At 38.9% G+C, this 17,452-nt stretch overlaps 1 protein-coding gene across 1 annotated transcript in view; it reads left to right on the top strand.

The window, feature by feature from the left end:
• Window positions 1-17,452, top strand: part of LOC116902789 (vomeronasal type-2 receptor 116-like) — a 64,279-nt gene that overhangs the window by 28,424 nt on the left and 18,403 nt on the right. The window contains exons 2-6 of the mRNA XM_032905127.1: window positions 1,357-1,374; window positions 12,093-12,371; window positions 12,727-13,533; window positions 14,192-14,419; window positions 15,851-15,974. Of these exons, the coding sequence (XP_032761018.1) occupies window positions 12,114-12,371; window positions 12,727-13,533; window positions 14,192-14,419; window positions 15,851-15,974 (1,417 nt within the window). The 5' untranslated portion in view covers window positions 1,357-1,374; window positions 12,093-12,113. The remainder of the gene's footprint in view (window positions 1-1,356; window positions 1,375-12,092; window positions 12,372-12,726; window positions 13,534-14,191; window positions 14,420-15,850; window positions 15,975-17,452) is intronic.

Genomic DNA, 17,452 nt, shown 5'->3' with positions numbered 1-17,452 from the left:
TATCACATCATATCCACCAACTACTGCTGCTTCTTCTTTTTTGCTGCCTTTCCTTCAGAAAACTGCTGCCATCAGTGAACCAACTAATTTCTGCATCTAGAAGAGGCTCCTCTGACAGATCTTTGCGCCAACCGTGTGCCTCAGCCAGTATCTGCTTACAATTATGGATGGGAGGCTCCAGGTCTGGATCTGGCAACAATGTAGCAGGGTTTGGACTGATAGGTTGGGCAAATGTTATTCTACCAGAGTTGAGCAACAGAATCTGATAATGAGTCATGTGGGCATTAGTCAGCCATCGATCAGGGGGTGCTGTCAGACCACACTTTCCAGTGCATGAGGTGCTAAAACCACCAAGTGCTGACCCAGAGTCAGTTTATCTGCATCCTTGACCAATAAAGCTACAGCCGCTACTATGCGCAAGCAGGTAGGCCATCCTGCAGCCACGGGGTCTAAATTTTTTGACGGGTATGCCACAGGTCTTTTCCAGGGCTCCAATTTCTGGGTGAGGACCCCCTTGGCAATATCTTTGTTTTTGGCTACAAATAGACGAAAGGGCTTCATTACATCTGGGAGACCCAATGCTGGGGCTGACATAAAGGCAGTCTTAATGGCATTGAATGCCTGTTGTTCTTTGTCTTCCCCATCTAAAAGATTGTTTATCTTTGGTAAGGGAACACAGCGGGGCTGCCAACTCAGCGAAACCTGGAATCCACAGTCTGCAGAAGTCTGTAGTGCTTAGAAACTCTCTAACCTGTTGTGGACTTGTCAGTTGGGGAATATGAATCACAGTTTCTTTCCTAGCTTCAGAGAGCCACCGTTGTCCTCCATTTATTAAATAGCCTAAGTAACTGACCAGTTGTCAGCAGCTCTGTGCTTTCTTAGCCGACGCTGGATATCCCAGTTTCCCAAGTTCAGCAAGTAAAGGTCGGGTTCTTTCTAGGCACGATTCTCTGCTCTGTGTCGCCACCAAGAGGTCATATACGTATTGCAGAAAGTTACTTGAGGGTTGGAGTCTCTGAAAGCAGCCAGATCTTGGTGTAAGGCTTCATCAAAGATGGTAGAAGAGTTTTTAAATCCTTGAGGCAGGCAAGTCCAAGTCAGTTGTCCAGTTGTCCCTGACTCAGGATCTTTCCATTCGAAGGCAAAGTACTCTTGGCTCGAGGGAGTCAGGGTCAAGCAGAAGAAGGCATCTTTGAGATCTAATACCATGTACCACACCTGTTCTGGTGATAAGGTGCTCAAGACATGACAGGGGTTGGGCACCATTGGATGTAGGTCAGTTACCTGTTTGTTCACCTCCCTCAGATCCTGAACCGGGTGATAATCATTGGTTCCTGGTTTTTGTACTGGAAGAAGAGGGGTATTCCAGGCAGAGTGGCATTTTCTTAGAATGCCCAATTTAAGGAGGCACTGGATATGAGGTCTGATTCCATCTTGAGCTTCTTTAGACATGGGGTACTGCTGGACCGCTATGGGGGAGGCTTGAGCTTTACATTCGACATGGACTGGGGGCCGATATTTAGCCTTGTCCATGCCAGCTGTCTCTGCCAAGCCTCTGGAAACTCACGGAGCCACCTGTTCATTTTCTTATCTCGTGGTTGTGCCTGTTCAAAAAGTCTATATTCATCTTCTAGTTTAACAGTCAGGACCTACAAGGGCTCACCCTTCTGCCCTTTAACCACAGGGCTTTTGGGGAAGAAATGGATTTGGGCCCCTAATTTGGTGAGAAGATTCCCATCCCCGCAATGGGTATGGTCATTCTGGTACAACAAGGCCCATGCCTAGGTCCACCGTTCTTTGGGTAGTCCCGGAGCTTACTCCCAGTAGCCCCTTGTACCCACAATTTCTGTGGGACAGAGGCCCATTAGTTTGCAGTAAGACCAAATGTTGTACTCCTGCATTTACTAAAAAATGAGTGGGTTTCTCCTCCATCTTGAAAGTTACCCTGGGTTCAGGAAGGGGCTCCAAACCCTGACCCCTCTGTGCACTATCTTCTCCTTGCATCGTCAGTACTCTGGTATTTGGGGCTCTCTTCTTCTTACGCTGGTTAAGGCATTCTCTTTCCCAGTTCTCTTTCTCCTTGCAGCATACACACTGATCCCTAGCCAGGAGCTCTCTTCTGCTGCCAGGTACTGTCCTACTGGACGCTCGTGGTCCTCTAGTCTCTCTACCATCGTGTCCAGGATTCTGTGGAGATTTCTTTCCTGCCTCTTATCTCTCCTTAACTCTCTAGCATCTTTTTCTTTCTGTCATTTGTCTTCCCTAGCTTCTTGTTCTTTTTGTTTTCTTTCTTCTTTTTCTTCCTCCATCTCTCTGTTACAAAATAGTTTCTTGAGTACTTGCACTAACTCTCTTAATGTCTTATCCTGCAACCCCTCTAACTTCTGTAGCTTCCTTTTAGTGTCTCTGGCTGACTGGTCTGTGAAGGCAACTGTGATGGTAGCTTTATGTTCCTCTGTTTTGGGGTCATAGGGTGTGAACCAGTGGAATGCCTCCATCAAGCTCTCAGGGAATGCCGAGGGGGATTCATTCAGCCCCTGAACCATTTCCCTTACTTTGTCCAGATTAGTGGGGCCTCATGCTGCTCCTTGGAGATCCGCCATCAGAATCTGGCGATAGACCTTCAAGTGCTCCCTAACTTCAGGGGAGTTGTAGTTCCATGTAGGCCTAGTAAGGGGAAACACAGCATCTATCTCGTTGGTCAGAAGGGAGGGTCTTCCGTCTGCTCCAGGCACATTTTTCATAGCCTCTATGAGGATCCGCTGTCTCTCCTCAGTTGTAAAGAGAGTTTGTAGTAATTGTTGGCAGTCATCCCAGGTCAACTGGTGAGAAAACAAGATAGAGTCTAGGAGATCAATTAGAGCCTTAGGGCTCTCAGAAAAGGAGGGATTATGAAACTTCCAGTTATACAAGTCAGCTGATGAAAATTGCCAATACTGGAGGGGCTAGTTTTCCTGTTTATCCGGGGGCCCATAGGTGTGGAGAGGCAAGACAGTGGAGCTGGGGCGGGGGAGATCCGGAGTCCCTGCTCATCTACTTCTTGTTCCCACTGCCAGGCCTCCCTCCCTGATTGTGCCTGACCCCTGAGCCAGTGGAGCTCTCGGCACTAAGGGAGCCATAGGTTCAGGAGCAACTACGCCCACCTGCAGGGCTGATTCTGGGGGCAAAGTAGAGGGTTAGGAGGAGGGGAGTCCAAAAGGAATAGATCTGAATCTTCAGATGGTAGGATAGTCTTCTTTTCCTTTTCAGTTTTCATAGCACAAACTATTGATAGACTCGAATCTGAAAGTGAAACAAAAGGGCAAACCCAGGAAGGGGGCAACTGGATCAAATTCTCCCAGACAATGATTTAGAGGATCTGGTCATGGTTCTCCCTGGGACCAGGAAGATCTTGTCTCTTACCTCCTCTATCTTATCTAAGCAGAAAGAGCCCTGGGGCGGCCATCCAGTCTGGAAGGATATCCGAAGCACACAAAGTCTGACACTTTCCCTTTTTGACTTCAACTTTAATGTCCGTCCAGTGGTCTAGGGTAATAGTCAAGGGGGTGGAAGTCGTCTGTCCCATCATCTCGTCCAAGTAGAGTGCTACTACAACAACACAGAAAACAAACAAGACAAACAAGACCAAGACAATACATTCTATATGGGATTTCCACAGATACCTGATACTTTCAGTACCTGGCTCAGACTGCAGCTGAACCTTAGCTTCTTCCAAGTAGAGGTGGACCATTTCTGATCCCACCTCCCAACGGGATTCTGGAGCATCCTCCAGATTCCCCCACCTCCTGGAGCTTCCTCCAGGGCCTGTGGCCTGTGATGACCTGGCACGTCTACCAGTCACGGTTGTAAACCCCTCACTGCACTTACAGCGGCCACCCACAGAGGATTCTAACCCCTCAAAACTAATCTGGTCCCTCTTGGCTGGAGACCTCCCATGAGGGAACTCTAACACCTTTCGACACAGACAGCAGACACAGACAACACAAACCAGAAAGTAACATAGAGCACAGACTTGCTCGAGTTTACATCCGATCTCTTCACCAATTGTGGATCTGGGAGAGCATAGTTCCTGGCCAAGGCACCAAAATGTTATAAGACCCAGAAGTGGCCTTTCCTCAGGAGCACAAACCACAGATCACAAATTGACAAAGGGAATGATGCAATAGCAAGAGGTTTAATAATCCATGTATGACATGGACTGACCCTGGGCTCAAACTGCATAAGTAGCAATGAATAGCCCAGTAAGGGAACCAGTGGAAGGGGAAGCCCTTGGTCCTGCCAAGACTGAACCCTCAGTGAACCGGATTGTTGGGGAAGGGCGGTAATGAGGGGAGGATGGGGAAGGGAACACCCATATAGAAGGGGAGGGGGAGGGGTTAGGGGATTGTTGACCTGGAAACCAGAAAAGGGAATAACAATTGAAATGTAGATAAGAAATGCTCAATTTAATAAAATGTAGGAAAAAAAGAAATGTAAATGAGAAATACCCAATTTAATAAAGATGGAGAAAAATAGATTTCACAATAAATAAATAAATAAATAAATAAATAAATAAATAAATAATCCGTGTATGTGGGGTTGATCATACACGCAAGGAGAGGCAAATCCGAACCCAAAAAGCACATAACTTTTATTCTTTACAGAGGGCAGATTTCAGCAACAGGGTCAGCTGGCTTATTCTCATTGGTGGAACACAAGACAAAGGATCTGGTCAGGTATTGGCTGGACTGCTCAAGGGTCTGCTCTTGGCTCAGTTAGGTACTTTCCTCACCCAGCCCTACACCTGGCCTTGGAAAATTACTGGGAAAGGGCTAAGTTGGCAAGTTCCTCAGAGGGGGCAGAGGGGGAGGAACTAGGTGGTTGGGCAAGGTCAGGATGACATCTTGTGGTTCTTCTTGGAATTTACCACAGGGAGGGGTAGGGAGAACTTTGCTTTTGTTTTGACTGGTTTCCATTAAGCTTGGTTACTCTGACCACCAAGACCTTGCTCCTGTATTCCCAGAACTTCATTCTTACAGCTTTGTTTCTTGTATCTATGAAACTTATTTCTTCACCTCCTAAGAATATTTTTGTTCCCTCTTTCAAAGAGTGAACCATCCACACTTTGGACTTCCTTCATCAGGAACCTCATGTACTCTGTATATTTTAACTTGGGTTATTTCAGCTTTTGGCTACTATCCACTTATCAGTGAGTGCATACCATGTGTGTTTTTCTGTGATTGGATTACATCATTTGGGATGATATTTTCCAGTTCAATCCAATTGCCTATGAATTTCAAGAATTAATTGTTTTTGATAACTGAATAATACTCCATTGTGTAGTTGTACCACATTTTCTGTATCCATTACTGTATTGAAGGACATCTGGGTTCCTTACAGCTTGTGGCTATTATAAAAAATGCTGATATGAACATAGCTGAAAATGTGTCTTTGTTGTATATTGGAGCATCGTTTGGGTATATGCCCAGGAGAGGTATAGCTGGGTCCTCAGGTAGTGCAATGTCCAAATATCTGAGGAACCTCCAGGCTGATTTTGAGAGTGGCTGTACCAGTTTGCAATCCCACCAGCAATGGAGGAGTGTTCCTCTTTCTCCACATCCTCGCCAGTATCTACTGTCACCTGAGTTTTTTATCTTAGCCATTCTGACTGGTGAATGTGAAATCTCAGGGTTGATTTGATTTGCATTTCCCTGATGACTAAGGATGTTGAGCATTTCTTTAGGTACTTCTCAGTCATTTAATATTCTTCAGCTGAGAATTCTTTGTTTACCTCTGTAACCAATTTTTAATAGGGCTATTTGGCTCTCTGGAGTCTAACTTCTTGAGTTCTTTGTATATTTTGGATATTAGCCCGCTATCAAATAAAGGATTGGTAAAGATTTTTCCCAATCTATTGGTTGCCATTTTGTCCTAATGACAGTGCCCTTTGTCTTACAGAGGCTTTGCAGTTTTCTGAGGTCCCACTTGTCGATTCTTGATATAACAGCATAAGCCATTGCTATTTTGTTCAGAAATTTTTCCCGAGTGCATATGTGTTCAAGACTCTTCCCCACTTTTCCTTCTATTAGTTTGAGTGTATCTGGTTTGATATGGAAGTCCTTGATCCACTTGGGCTTAAGCATTTTCAGGGAAATAAGAATGGATAGATTTGCATTCTTCAACATGCTGACCTCCAGTTAACCAGCACTGTTTGCTGAAAATGCTATCTTTTTTTCCATTGGATGGTTTTAGCACCTTTGTCAAAGATCAAGTGACCACAGGTGTTTGGGTTCAACTCTGTGTGTTCAATTCTAAGGTATGTTTCTACTGATCTATCTGCCTATCTCTGTACCAATACCATTCAGTTTTTATCACTTTTGCTCTGTAATACTGCTTGAGGTCAGGATTGGTGATTCACACAGAAGTCCGTTTATGGTTGAGTATAGTTTTTCCTATCCTTTGTTTTTTGTTATTCCAAATGAATTTATAAATAGCTATTTCTATCCCTCTGAATAACTGAGTTGCAATTTTGATAGGGATTGCATTGAACTGTAGATTGCTTTTGGCAAAATGGCCATTTATACTATATTAATTCTGCCAACCCATGAGCATGGGAGGTCTTTCCATCCTCTCAGATCTTCTTCAATTTCTTTCTTCAGAGACCTGAAGTTCTTGTCATACAAATCTTTCACTTGCTTGGTTAAAGTCACTCTGAGATATTTTATATTGTTTGGGACTATTGTGAAGGTTGTCATTTCCATACTTTCTTTCTCATCCTGTTTATTCTTTGAGTAGAGGAAAGCTACTGATTTGTTTGAGTTAATTTCATAACCAGCCAAATTGCTGAAGATTTTTATCAGGTTTAGTAGTTCTCTGGTGGACCTTTTGAGGTCACTTAAATATACTATCATATCATCTGCAATTATTTATGTTTCGATTTCTTCCTTCCCAATTTGTATCCCTTTGACCTCCATTCATTTTCTGATTGCTCTGGCTAGGACATTGAGTACTATATTGAATAAATAGGGAGAGAGTAGGCAGCCTTGTATAGTCCCTGATTTTAGTGGGATTGCTTCAAGCTTCTCTCCATTTAGTTTAATATTAGCTACTGGTTTGTTGTATATTGTTTTTACTATGTTTAGGTATGTGCATTGTATTCCTGAACTTTCCAGGACTTTTATCATGAAGGGGTGTTGAATTTTGTCAAATGCTTTCTCAGCATCTAACGAAATGATCGTGTGGTTTTTATCTTTGAGTTCCTTTATATAGTGGATCATGTTGATAGATTTCCATATATTGAACCATCCCTGCATACCTGGGATGAAGCCTACTTGATCATAATGGATGATCATTTTGATGTGTTCTTGGATTCGGTTTGCAAGTATTTTATTGGGTATTTTTTTTTTAAGAATGGAATCAGTATGTGCTTTTTTTTTTTTATTAACTTGAATATTTCTTATATACATTTGAGTGTTATTCCCTTTCCGGTTTCGGCAAACATCCCCCTCCCCTCCCCTTCCTTATGGGTGTTCCCCTCCCCACCCCTCCCCATTGCCGCCCCTCCTCCCAACAGTCTAGTTCACTGGGGGTTCAGTCTTAGCAGGACCCAGGGCTTTTTATTGGGTATTTTTGCTTCGATATTCATAAGGGAAATTGGTCTGAAGTTCTCTTTCTTTGTTGGGTCTTTGTGTGGTTTAGGTATAAGAGTAATTGTGACTTCATAAAAGAAATTTTGTAGTGCTCCATCTGTTTCTATTTTGTTGAATAGTTTGGACAGTATTGGTAGGATATCTTCTTTAAAGGACTGATAGAATTTGCACTAAACCCAACTGGTCCTGGGCTCTTTTTGGTTCTGGGACTTTTAACAACTGTTACTGTTTCTTTAGGAGTTATGGGGTTGTTTAGATTGTTTATCTTTTCCTGATTTAACTTTGGTACCTGGTATTTGGCTTTAAAAATGTCCATTTCCTCCAGATTTTCCAGGCTTGTTGAATATAAGCTTTTTTTAGTAGGATCTGATGATTTTTTTTAATTTACTCAGATTCGGGGTTATATCTCACTTCTCATTTCTGATTTTGTTAATTAGGATACACTCACTGTGACCTCTGGTTAGACTTGCTAAGGGTTTATCTATCTTGTTGATGTTCTCAAAAAAAAAAAATAGCTCCTGGTTTTGTTGATTCTTTGTACAGTCCTTTTTGTTTCTACTTGGTTGATGTCAGCCCTGAATTTGATTAATTCCAACCTTCTATTTCTCTTTGTTGTATTTGTTTCTTTTTGTTCTAGAGTTTTGAGGTGTGCTGTCAAGCTATTGATATATGCTTTCTCCTGTTTCTTTTTGCAGGCACTCAGAGCTATGAGTTTTCTTCTTAGCCCTGCTTTCATTGTATCCCATCAGTTTGGGTATGTTGTATCGTCATTTTCATTAAATTCTAAGAAGTCTTTAATTTTTTTCTTGATTTATTCCTTGATCGAGTTGTCATTGAGTAGAGTGTTGTTCAGTTTCCTTATATATGTGGGCATTGTGTAGTTAGTGTTATTGAAGACCAGCCTTCGTTCTTTGTGATCTGATAGAATGCATGGGATTATTTCTATCTTTCTGTACTTGTTGAGGCCTGTTTGGTGACCAATATAAATTATATTTTGGAGAAGGTACCATGGGGTGCTGAGAAGAAGGTATATTCTTATTTTTAGGATGAAATGGTCTATAAATACCTGTCAAATCCATTTGGTTCATAACTTCTGAGTTTCTCGATGCTTCTGTTTAATTTCTGTTTCCATGACCTGTCTATTGATGAGAGTGTGGTGTTGAGATCTCCTACTATTATTGTTTGAGCTATAACGTGTGCTTTGAGCTTTAGTAATACTTCTTTTATGAATGTAGGTGCCCTTGCATTTGGAGCACAGATATTTAGGATTGAGAGTTCATTGTGGTGGGTTTTTCCTTTCATGAATTGGCAGTGTCCTTCCTTATCTTTTTCGATGACTTTTGGTTTAAATTTTTTTTCAATATTAGAATGGCTACTCCAGGTTTTTTATTTGGATCTTTTGCTTGGAAACTTGTTTTCCGGCCCTTTATTCTGACTTAGTGTCTGTCTTTGTCTCTAAGGTATGTTTCCTGTATGCAGCAAAATACGGGGTCTTCTTTATGCATCCATTCTGTTAATCGATGTCTTTTTATTGAGGAATTGAATCCATTGATGTTGAGAGATAGTAAGGAATAGTGATTGTTGCTTTCTGTTATTTTTGTATTTAGAGGTGGAATTATGTTTTTGTGTCTCTTTTCTTTTGGTTTCCTTGCAAGGAGATTAATTTCTTGCTTATTTTCTCTCCTTGTACTGGAGTTTTTCCATCTATTATCCTTTGTAGGGCTGGATTTATAGAGAGGAATTGTGTAAATTTGGTTTTGTCATGGAATATCCTGTTTTCTCCATCTATATTAATTGAGAGTTTTGCTGGACCGGCATTTGTGTTCTCTTAGGGTCTGTATGACATCTGTCCAGGATCTTCTGGCTTTCATAGTCTCTGGTGAGAAGTCTGGTGTCATTCTTATAGATCTGCCTTTATATGTCATTTGACCTTTTTCCCTTACTGCTTTTAATATTCTTTCTTTTGTGCATTTGGTGTTTTGATCATTATGTGACTGGAGGAATTTCTCTTCTGGTCTAATCTATTTCAAGTTCTTTATGCTTCTTGTATATGTATGGGCATCTCTTTCTTTAGGTTAGGGAAGTTTTCTTCTATAATTTTGTTGAAAATATTTACTGGCTTTTCAAATCATGAATCTTCAATCTCTTCTATACCTGTTATCCTTAGGTTTGATCTTCTCATTTTCTCCTGAATTTCCTGGGTGTCTTGGACTAGGAGCTTTATGTGTTGTATATTATCTTTGATGGTTGTGTCGATATTTTCTGCTCCTGACATTCTCTCTTCTATCTCTTGTATTCTGTTGGATGTGCAGGCACATAAAGCTCCTGATCTCTTCCTTAGGTTTCCTATCTCCAGGGGTTGTCTCCCTTTGTGCTTTCTCTATTGTTTCTATTTCCATTTTTAAATTCTGGATGATTTTGTTCAATTCCTTCCCCTGATTTGTTGTGTTTTCCTGTAATTCTTTAAGAAAATTTGTGTTTCCTCTTTAAGGGCTTAATTGTTTACTTGTGTTGTCCTGTATTTCTGTAAGGGAGCTATTTATGTCCTTCTTAAAGTCCTCCATCATCATCATAAAATGTGATTTTAAATCTAAATCTTGCTTTAGATTTGTTGTTTATATTTTAGCTTGTTGTGTTTGAATATCAAGTATTTGCTTTGGTGGGAGACCTGGTTTCTGATGATGTCAAGTAGTCTTGGTTTCTGTTTTTTTCGGTTCCTGTGCTTGCCTCTTACCCTCAGGTTATCTCTGGTGTTAGCTTATCTTGCTGTCTCTGTCTCTGACAGCGGCTTGACCCTCCTTTAGGTCTGTGTGTCAGCACTCTTTTCAGCCTGATCTGGGTACAGAGAGGTCTACTCTTAGCTGTGTAGGCACTCCTGAAGATTAACTTTCAGCTGTCTGTTCATGCAAAAACCCAAAAGGTCCTGCCATTGACTGCTCCTAATTCCCTGTGCCCAGGGTGCACAGATGGCACTAGGCGATTTCCTCTTGGGTTGTGAATGTGAACCGAGAGTAATCTCCTCCGAGTTCTCAGGAGTGTCCACACTTCTGAGGGTCCAGCTCTCACCCCACTGGGATTTGGTTACAGAGAGCTGTGTGACTGGTTCAGTTCAGTTCCAAGCACAGGCTGGACCCAAGAGGTTCCAGGCATCCCATTGAGTGGGTCTCCTTTGACCACTTGTATTATTCTTTAGTTATCTGATGCAATGAACATTTTCTGTTGTAAGGTGCAAGAGCTACACTTACCTGTGGGTATAAGCAAACATATTAAGAAATCATTGAGGAATGGTTCAGATTTAATGCTCCAAGCCTTCTTTGAAAATGGTAGTAGATTAAAGAGGCAGATCCAGTTTGATCATGCTTACAGTGAAATGCTGAGTTTTTTTTTTATTTTATTTTCACATAAGCTTCAATGACTCAATCTACTTGCTGAAGGATATTTCAGAATACATAAAAATTATATGTATTATGACTCTATTAAAACCATGTTCATATGAGTTAGAATTTTGGATATTGAACTAAAGAATAATTAGAAAAATTAAGAATAGTTGCACATAATTTTTAAACAATAATGTTGAAAGTATAATTATTTGCCATGTTATATATACATTTTGCCTTCCTGTGTATAATTCATATTCTTCACTAAATGTCAGTATTGAAAAATGAGGGAATACCACATCATAAAAAGTAGTTGCAATATAGTAAGGAACATGATTTGAGAATCACAGAAGTTATTGCACACTGGGAATGGCAGAAGCCAAGTTATATTGGAAATATTCTTACAAAGAGATAAGAGAATGAGACAGAAAAAATTCTGAACAACTTCCTTGACATGTATGAGGATGACAACAGAGACACATAATGTGAAGAAAATGGATTAACAAAATTACTTGCAGAAGTTAACATCTGCATTACTTGTATAAGCATTGAAATGTGTTCCCAAAAAGATATAATCTAAATATACCAGAGGCAGATACACTGACACATAGTATACAGGCATACAATGTATGATAAATGTATAATTGTAGAAAAGCCAACTCTTCCCACCAAATAAAATCAGTAACTGGGTTCTTTTTTAAAAATAAATCTCAGGAACCTTGGGGTTTAATAAAGAAAATTGGTTTACATATTTTTTGAGGCTGGAAGAGTAGAAGAGTAGATTTTTGAGAAGGATTCACACATCTCTCATGGCTAGAATTAAGTTAAATTTCCACTTCTGGGTATAAGAAAAAACAACACTCTCCTGAGCCTATAATTAATAAGTATACCATTTCAGTATCTCCTCAGCATCAAATATCAGAGCATGCCATTTGAATTCAAATAATTAATTGACAGAAATAAAATTGTGTTTTCATTGAAAACAAAATCTTTCAAAATATACAAGTCATTGCACTAAATTTTTAGATGAAATTTGTGAGTTCCCTATATGAATGCTGTAATACTTGTATTCAGGATCAATGTACAGAACTACCAACTTCTTTTGGCCATGTTATTTGCCATCAATGAGATCAACTGGAACTTGCATATTTTACCAAACACCTCTCTGGGACTTAAGATTTATAATCTACCACTTTATGGAAGGGATGTTATGAAGACTGTATTCTATTGGCTCACAGGCTTGAACACCTTTATCCCTAATTACAACTGTAGAGAAGAGAAAAAATTAGCTGGTGTCCTAACAGGAACATCATGGAAGACATCTGAAAATATTGGGAGAGTGCTGAATCTTTACAAATTTCCACAGGTGAGTAATACTTATGTGAGCAATGTGCTACCAAGTCTCAGATTTTAGTAGAATGTACACTAAAAGGGAGAGATTTTCATTACTTAGCATAAGAGAAAACTACTGAAACAGATAAAAATACTTACACTTCTTTTTACTTTGAACTACAATAAAGAAAATGAACCATACTCAAGGTAGTTTAAAACCTTGAGTATTTTCTTCAATTTTCTCAGAGAACTCCAAAACTGAGGTGTGACATTAAGAAATGTTCAGCAATTACATCTCTATCACTTTAATCTGTTGTTTATGACTTATGCTGTTTTATTTTTGAATGACAATTTTTGTTGTATTGTTTTAACTCCCATATTCCTTTCAGCTTACATTTGGACCTTTTGATGATCTTCTTACTGATAAAAGGCAGTTTTCATCTCTGTACCAAGTGGCCCCAAAAGAATCATCACTATTATGTGGTATTGCCTTGTTGATGCTTCATTTCAACTGGACCTGGGTGGGACTGCTCATCCCAGATGACCACAGAGGTTTTCAGTTTCTATCAGACTTGAAAAAGGAGCTGGACAAGAATAAAGTGTGCATTGCTTTTGTGAGGACAGTGCCATTACTAGGGGAATTACTATGTAATATGCCAATTGATGTTTGGGTATATATTCTGAGATCATCAGCAAATGTGATTGTAATTGATACAGATATTGCTTTTATGTTAACTCTACTAAAAAATGCAGATAGAAAGGACTTACTGAGAAAAGTTTGGATCATGAATTCAAAAGGTGTTGGTCTAAGGTTTCCAGAACATAATGTGGTAGATATGTTCCATGGAACTCTTGCATTTTCACACCATCATGGTGAGATTCGTGGCTTCACACAATTTATGCAGGAAACTACCCCTATTAAGTACCCAGAAGACAGTGTTCTTCATGTCTTATGGAGTTGGTATTTCAACTGCTCATTTTCACATTCTGATTGTAAAATTTTTGAAAACTGTGTGCCCAATGCCTCTTTGGAATTGATGCCAGGGAACGTATTTGAAATGATCATGACTGAAGAGAGTTACAATGTGTACAATGCTGTGTACGTGATTGCCCACAGTCTTCATGAGATGATTCTCAATCAATTCCAAATTCAACCCCAGACAAACAAAGATAGGAACATGTTATTCCCCTGGCAGGTAATGTTCTTTATATTATATTTTAACATTACAAACAAGATACCAGATGCTTTAAAATGTCCTAAACTAGTTAGTGTAGAGTTCAGTTTTCTTTCAACAATTTATAAAGTAGGATATATTTCAGTTACTAGATATCAATGTACTTCCATGACTATGTAAAAGTTTTCATTTTATAGAGTAATTCTGCTTTTGGTAGAAGCAGTCATGAGATTTCTGTTGGTAATATATCATTATGAAACTCCAGGTTTTTTTCTGTTTATTTCTCAAAAAAACCTATCATATATTCCTGTACACCATTAGCTGTTATGTTCTCTAATGCATTCTTGATTTTCACCAAAGACAGGTAAACTTACATTCTACATCCAGGCTGTGAAAAAAATCAGAAAATAGAAGATAACTGTATTCAAAGAAGTTGAAACTTATTCACAGTATATTCCTTATCATTTAGTACTGCTTGGATTAGACCCTTCTATAAAATTGACATTTAAGAAACTAAATTATACTTATTTTGTCTTAAGCTGTCCTTTCTTCAACACATAGACAATTAATTTAAAACGGCATTAACATCATACATTATAGTCAGGAAATAACTCCAACTTTGTGATTCTGTTCCATCTCTAAGACTGTAATTTTTCATAGTATTTCACATATCTTTTAGCTTCACCCCTTTCTGAAAAATATTCAAGTGATAAATTCTGTTGGTGACTATGTGGCCCTGGACTGGAAAAGGAAGATAAATCCAGAGTATGATATTGTCAACCTTTGGAATTTCCCAACAGGTCTTTTACAATTTGTGAATGTGGGTACATTTTCACCAAGGTCTCCCCAGGGCCAACAACTGTCATTATCTGAGTATATGATTCAATGGCCCATGGCATTTACAGAGGTGAGCATGTTTTTTATTGAAAAGATTCTAATGTGTGTAAATAATGAATGATTCTGGATCTAATATCTGTTGGTTGTTTACATGGGCTCATCAATACAACCATATAAATAACCATATTAAGACCTTTACTGATTGGTTATTCAGGTGGATGTGTTTTCAAATATTTTGAAATTATGCAATCATTTTTCATTTAAAAGCAGGATATAAATTAGTAAGATTTTATTTGCATCATTGTAACAGAACAGTTATGAATATTTATATTGTCCTCCGTTTTCTTAGTTAATTTTTCTCACTGTGAAGAAGATTGTCAGTAGAGAAAATATTTACAAACTAATGTCTTAAAAACTAAAACTGCCAGACATTGTCTTGATACAGAATTTATACAGGAGGGCCATTAAAATGTGAATGTTGGCAAGTGGTCCTTTGTTGTTTCAGAAACAAGTCTGAAAAAGTCATGATTAGCATGATTAGCCAGTAAACAGAACTCCTGCATGCTCCACATTTCAATTACTCTGCTCAGTTGTCTGGCTTTGAATCCTGTCCTTAATTCCATTGATGATAATTGGTGAAGAAGAAGTGTAATTGAAATGAGAATTTCTACTTACACTTTGGTAATGGCAAGTTGTGTTATCATAAGAGAAACCCTAATTAATCTGATTTAGACAATAAATGTCTGTCTTCAGTTTATTTTACTTAGACCTTTGACAAACAAATCAGCAAAATCAGAGCAGGTCTCTTTTTTACTTACACATTTGTTTTAAAAATGTAGGCAGCAAAATTAATGTGAAGCAAAAAGGATTTTGTTTTTAACATCACACTTTGAGGATGAAGTCCATTGTGACAGACAATAATAAAAATGCCAATTTTAGGAAATTAGGGAGATTTCACTATAAATCAGGAATAAGAGACCAATGGATGCTGCTGACTAAACTTCATTTCCATTTTCACTCATATGCCAAAAATGATAGCATTCATTTTGATAATGCCATCAATCTCAGCTAAGGGAATGTAGAAAACACTTCTCAGAATTGCCCAAACATTTGTTTTTATGATGTCATTAATTCACACCATGCTGACAGAGAGACACAAAGGAATATAAATGTCCTCATTTGTGTAGCCGGGAATTTCAGTGAAAGGATTGGTCTGGAAATATACTGTCTTAGACATTTTCCCAGTCACCTAACTTACCACTTCTTTGTTCAACCTTTATAAAAACTTTACAGATTTTACATTGTGTTATAGTCTTTGGACCTAGCTTAAAAAAGAATGTACTTTGTATGTCATGCTACATGGAAACACGGAGTAACATAGCTAATATCTATATTTTTAAATACGAAATGTAATTAATAAATGATCTTTTGTACAACATTCTTTATTTGGACAATTATTAGGATATTAGCATTTTGTATCTAATATTAAAATATTTTTCAGGTGCCTCAGTCTGTATGCAGTGAGAGCTGCATTCCTGGATTTAGGAAAACCATCCTGGAGGAAAAGCTTTTCTGTTGCTTTAACTGCATTGCTTGCCAAGAGAATGAGATTTCCAATGAGACAGGTGAATGATAAGACTCTCAGAGGATTTTTCTCCCCTTTCCTTAGTGTTCTGAGGAAGTTAATCTACAAGAGAAAATTAAGCAAGAGAAATGCATATATCATTCCTTTACTTCACTTTAGCAACCTAAATTGTTCCAGTGTAGTTTCTCTTAAAATAATACAGATGAATAATTTATATTTTTTACTATAGTAGGTATTGTTGCCTCAAGAAATTACTTCCTCACAACTGAGATGAATATTCCACTCCAGTATAGAATTTAATTGACACCATTCTGGGAATGAAGTCTTTATAACCTTGGAACTATTTTTTACTAATTTTAATTTATTTATTTTAATTAATTGTATTTTATTTATTCACTTCACATATTGCTTACTACACCTATCACAATCCTTCCTTGTCTCCTCCTCTAAGCAGGTGGTATTCCTCTGGATATCACACAATGCTGACACATTAGACACATCATTTTGGGTGAGGCCAGACAATGGAGCACAACTGGAAAATCATATGTCACACAACAGCTTTTAGGAGAATTCACACACCAGTTGTTCAGGACCCACATGTAGGACAGTATGCATATTTGCTACATATACGAAGGGAGGGCTAGGTCCACCCCCTTTATGCTTTTTCTTTGGTGATTCGGTCTCTGGTCTCTGAGAAGCCTAAGAAGAGTCCAACTGAGTTGTTTTCTGTTGTTCTTCCCAGGGAGTTCTTATCCAAATAGTCCTATAATCCTTCCTTCTATTCTTCCAGTTTCACTGTGAGTGTCTGCATCTCTCTGAGTCAGCTGTTAGGTGGAGCCTCTCAGAGTACAGTCAATTTAGAACTCTATCTGGAAGCATAACAGAGTATTATTATTAGGGTCTTCAGTTGGTGTTTCTCCATGAGATGGGTCTCAAGGTGGACCAGTTGTTGGTTGGTCTTTCCCTTAGTCTCTTTTTTATTGCTATCCCTGCATTTCTTGTAGGCAGTACACAGTTTCTGTCTAAGGGTTTCTGGGTGTTTTGCTGTCCCTATTGATCCACATTCCACTGGTTTCTACCTGCCTGCAGGATGTGGCTTCTTAATGTTTCATAATTTCAGTGCTGTGATTCCTAAATTAGGCCAGCCATAGTGATTCTTGAGATCCACACTTAACCCAGGTTTCATATCCTGAGATTTCCCCGTAAATACCTACTCCTGTCAGTTACAGATTTCTTTCACTCAGGCCATTTGTCCTGTCCATTTTCACATATGATCTTGAATGCCCCTATTAACCTCCTTAGCTCCTCTCCTACCCACTTCCTTCCCTACATATGCTTTTCATTCTTGTTTTTGTTTATTTGGGTGTGTGGAATGTTTCATGGCCATCCTGTATTTTATGGCTACTAACCTCTTATACGTATGTACATATCATTCATGTGCTTTTTGGACTGGATTACCTCACACAGTATGATATTATCAAGGTCCAACCATTTTCCTGAAAATTTTATGATGTCTTC

Source organism: Rattus rattus, chromosome 6, assembly GCF_011064425.1.
Source record: "Rattus rattus isolate New Zealand chromosome 6, Rrattus_CSIRO_v1, whole genome shotgun sequence".
In the NCBI taxonomy this organism is placed as follows: domain Eukaryota; kingdom Metazoa; phylum Chordata; class Mammalia; order Rodentia; family Muridae; genus Rattus; species Rattus rattus.
Note: the sequence above shows the minus strand (reverse complement) of the source record. Positions and strands in the feature narration are given on the sequence as shown.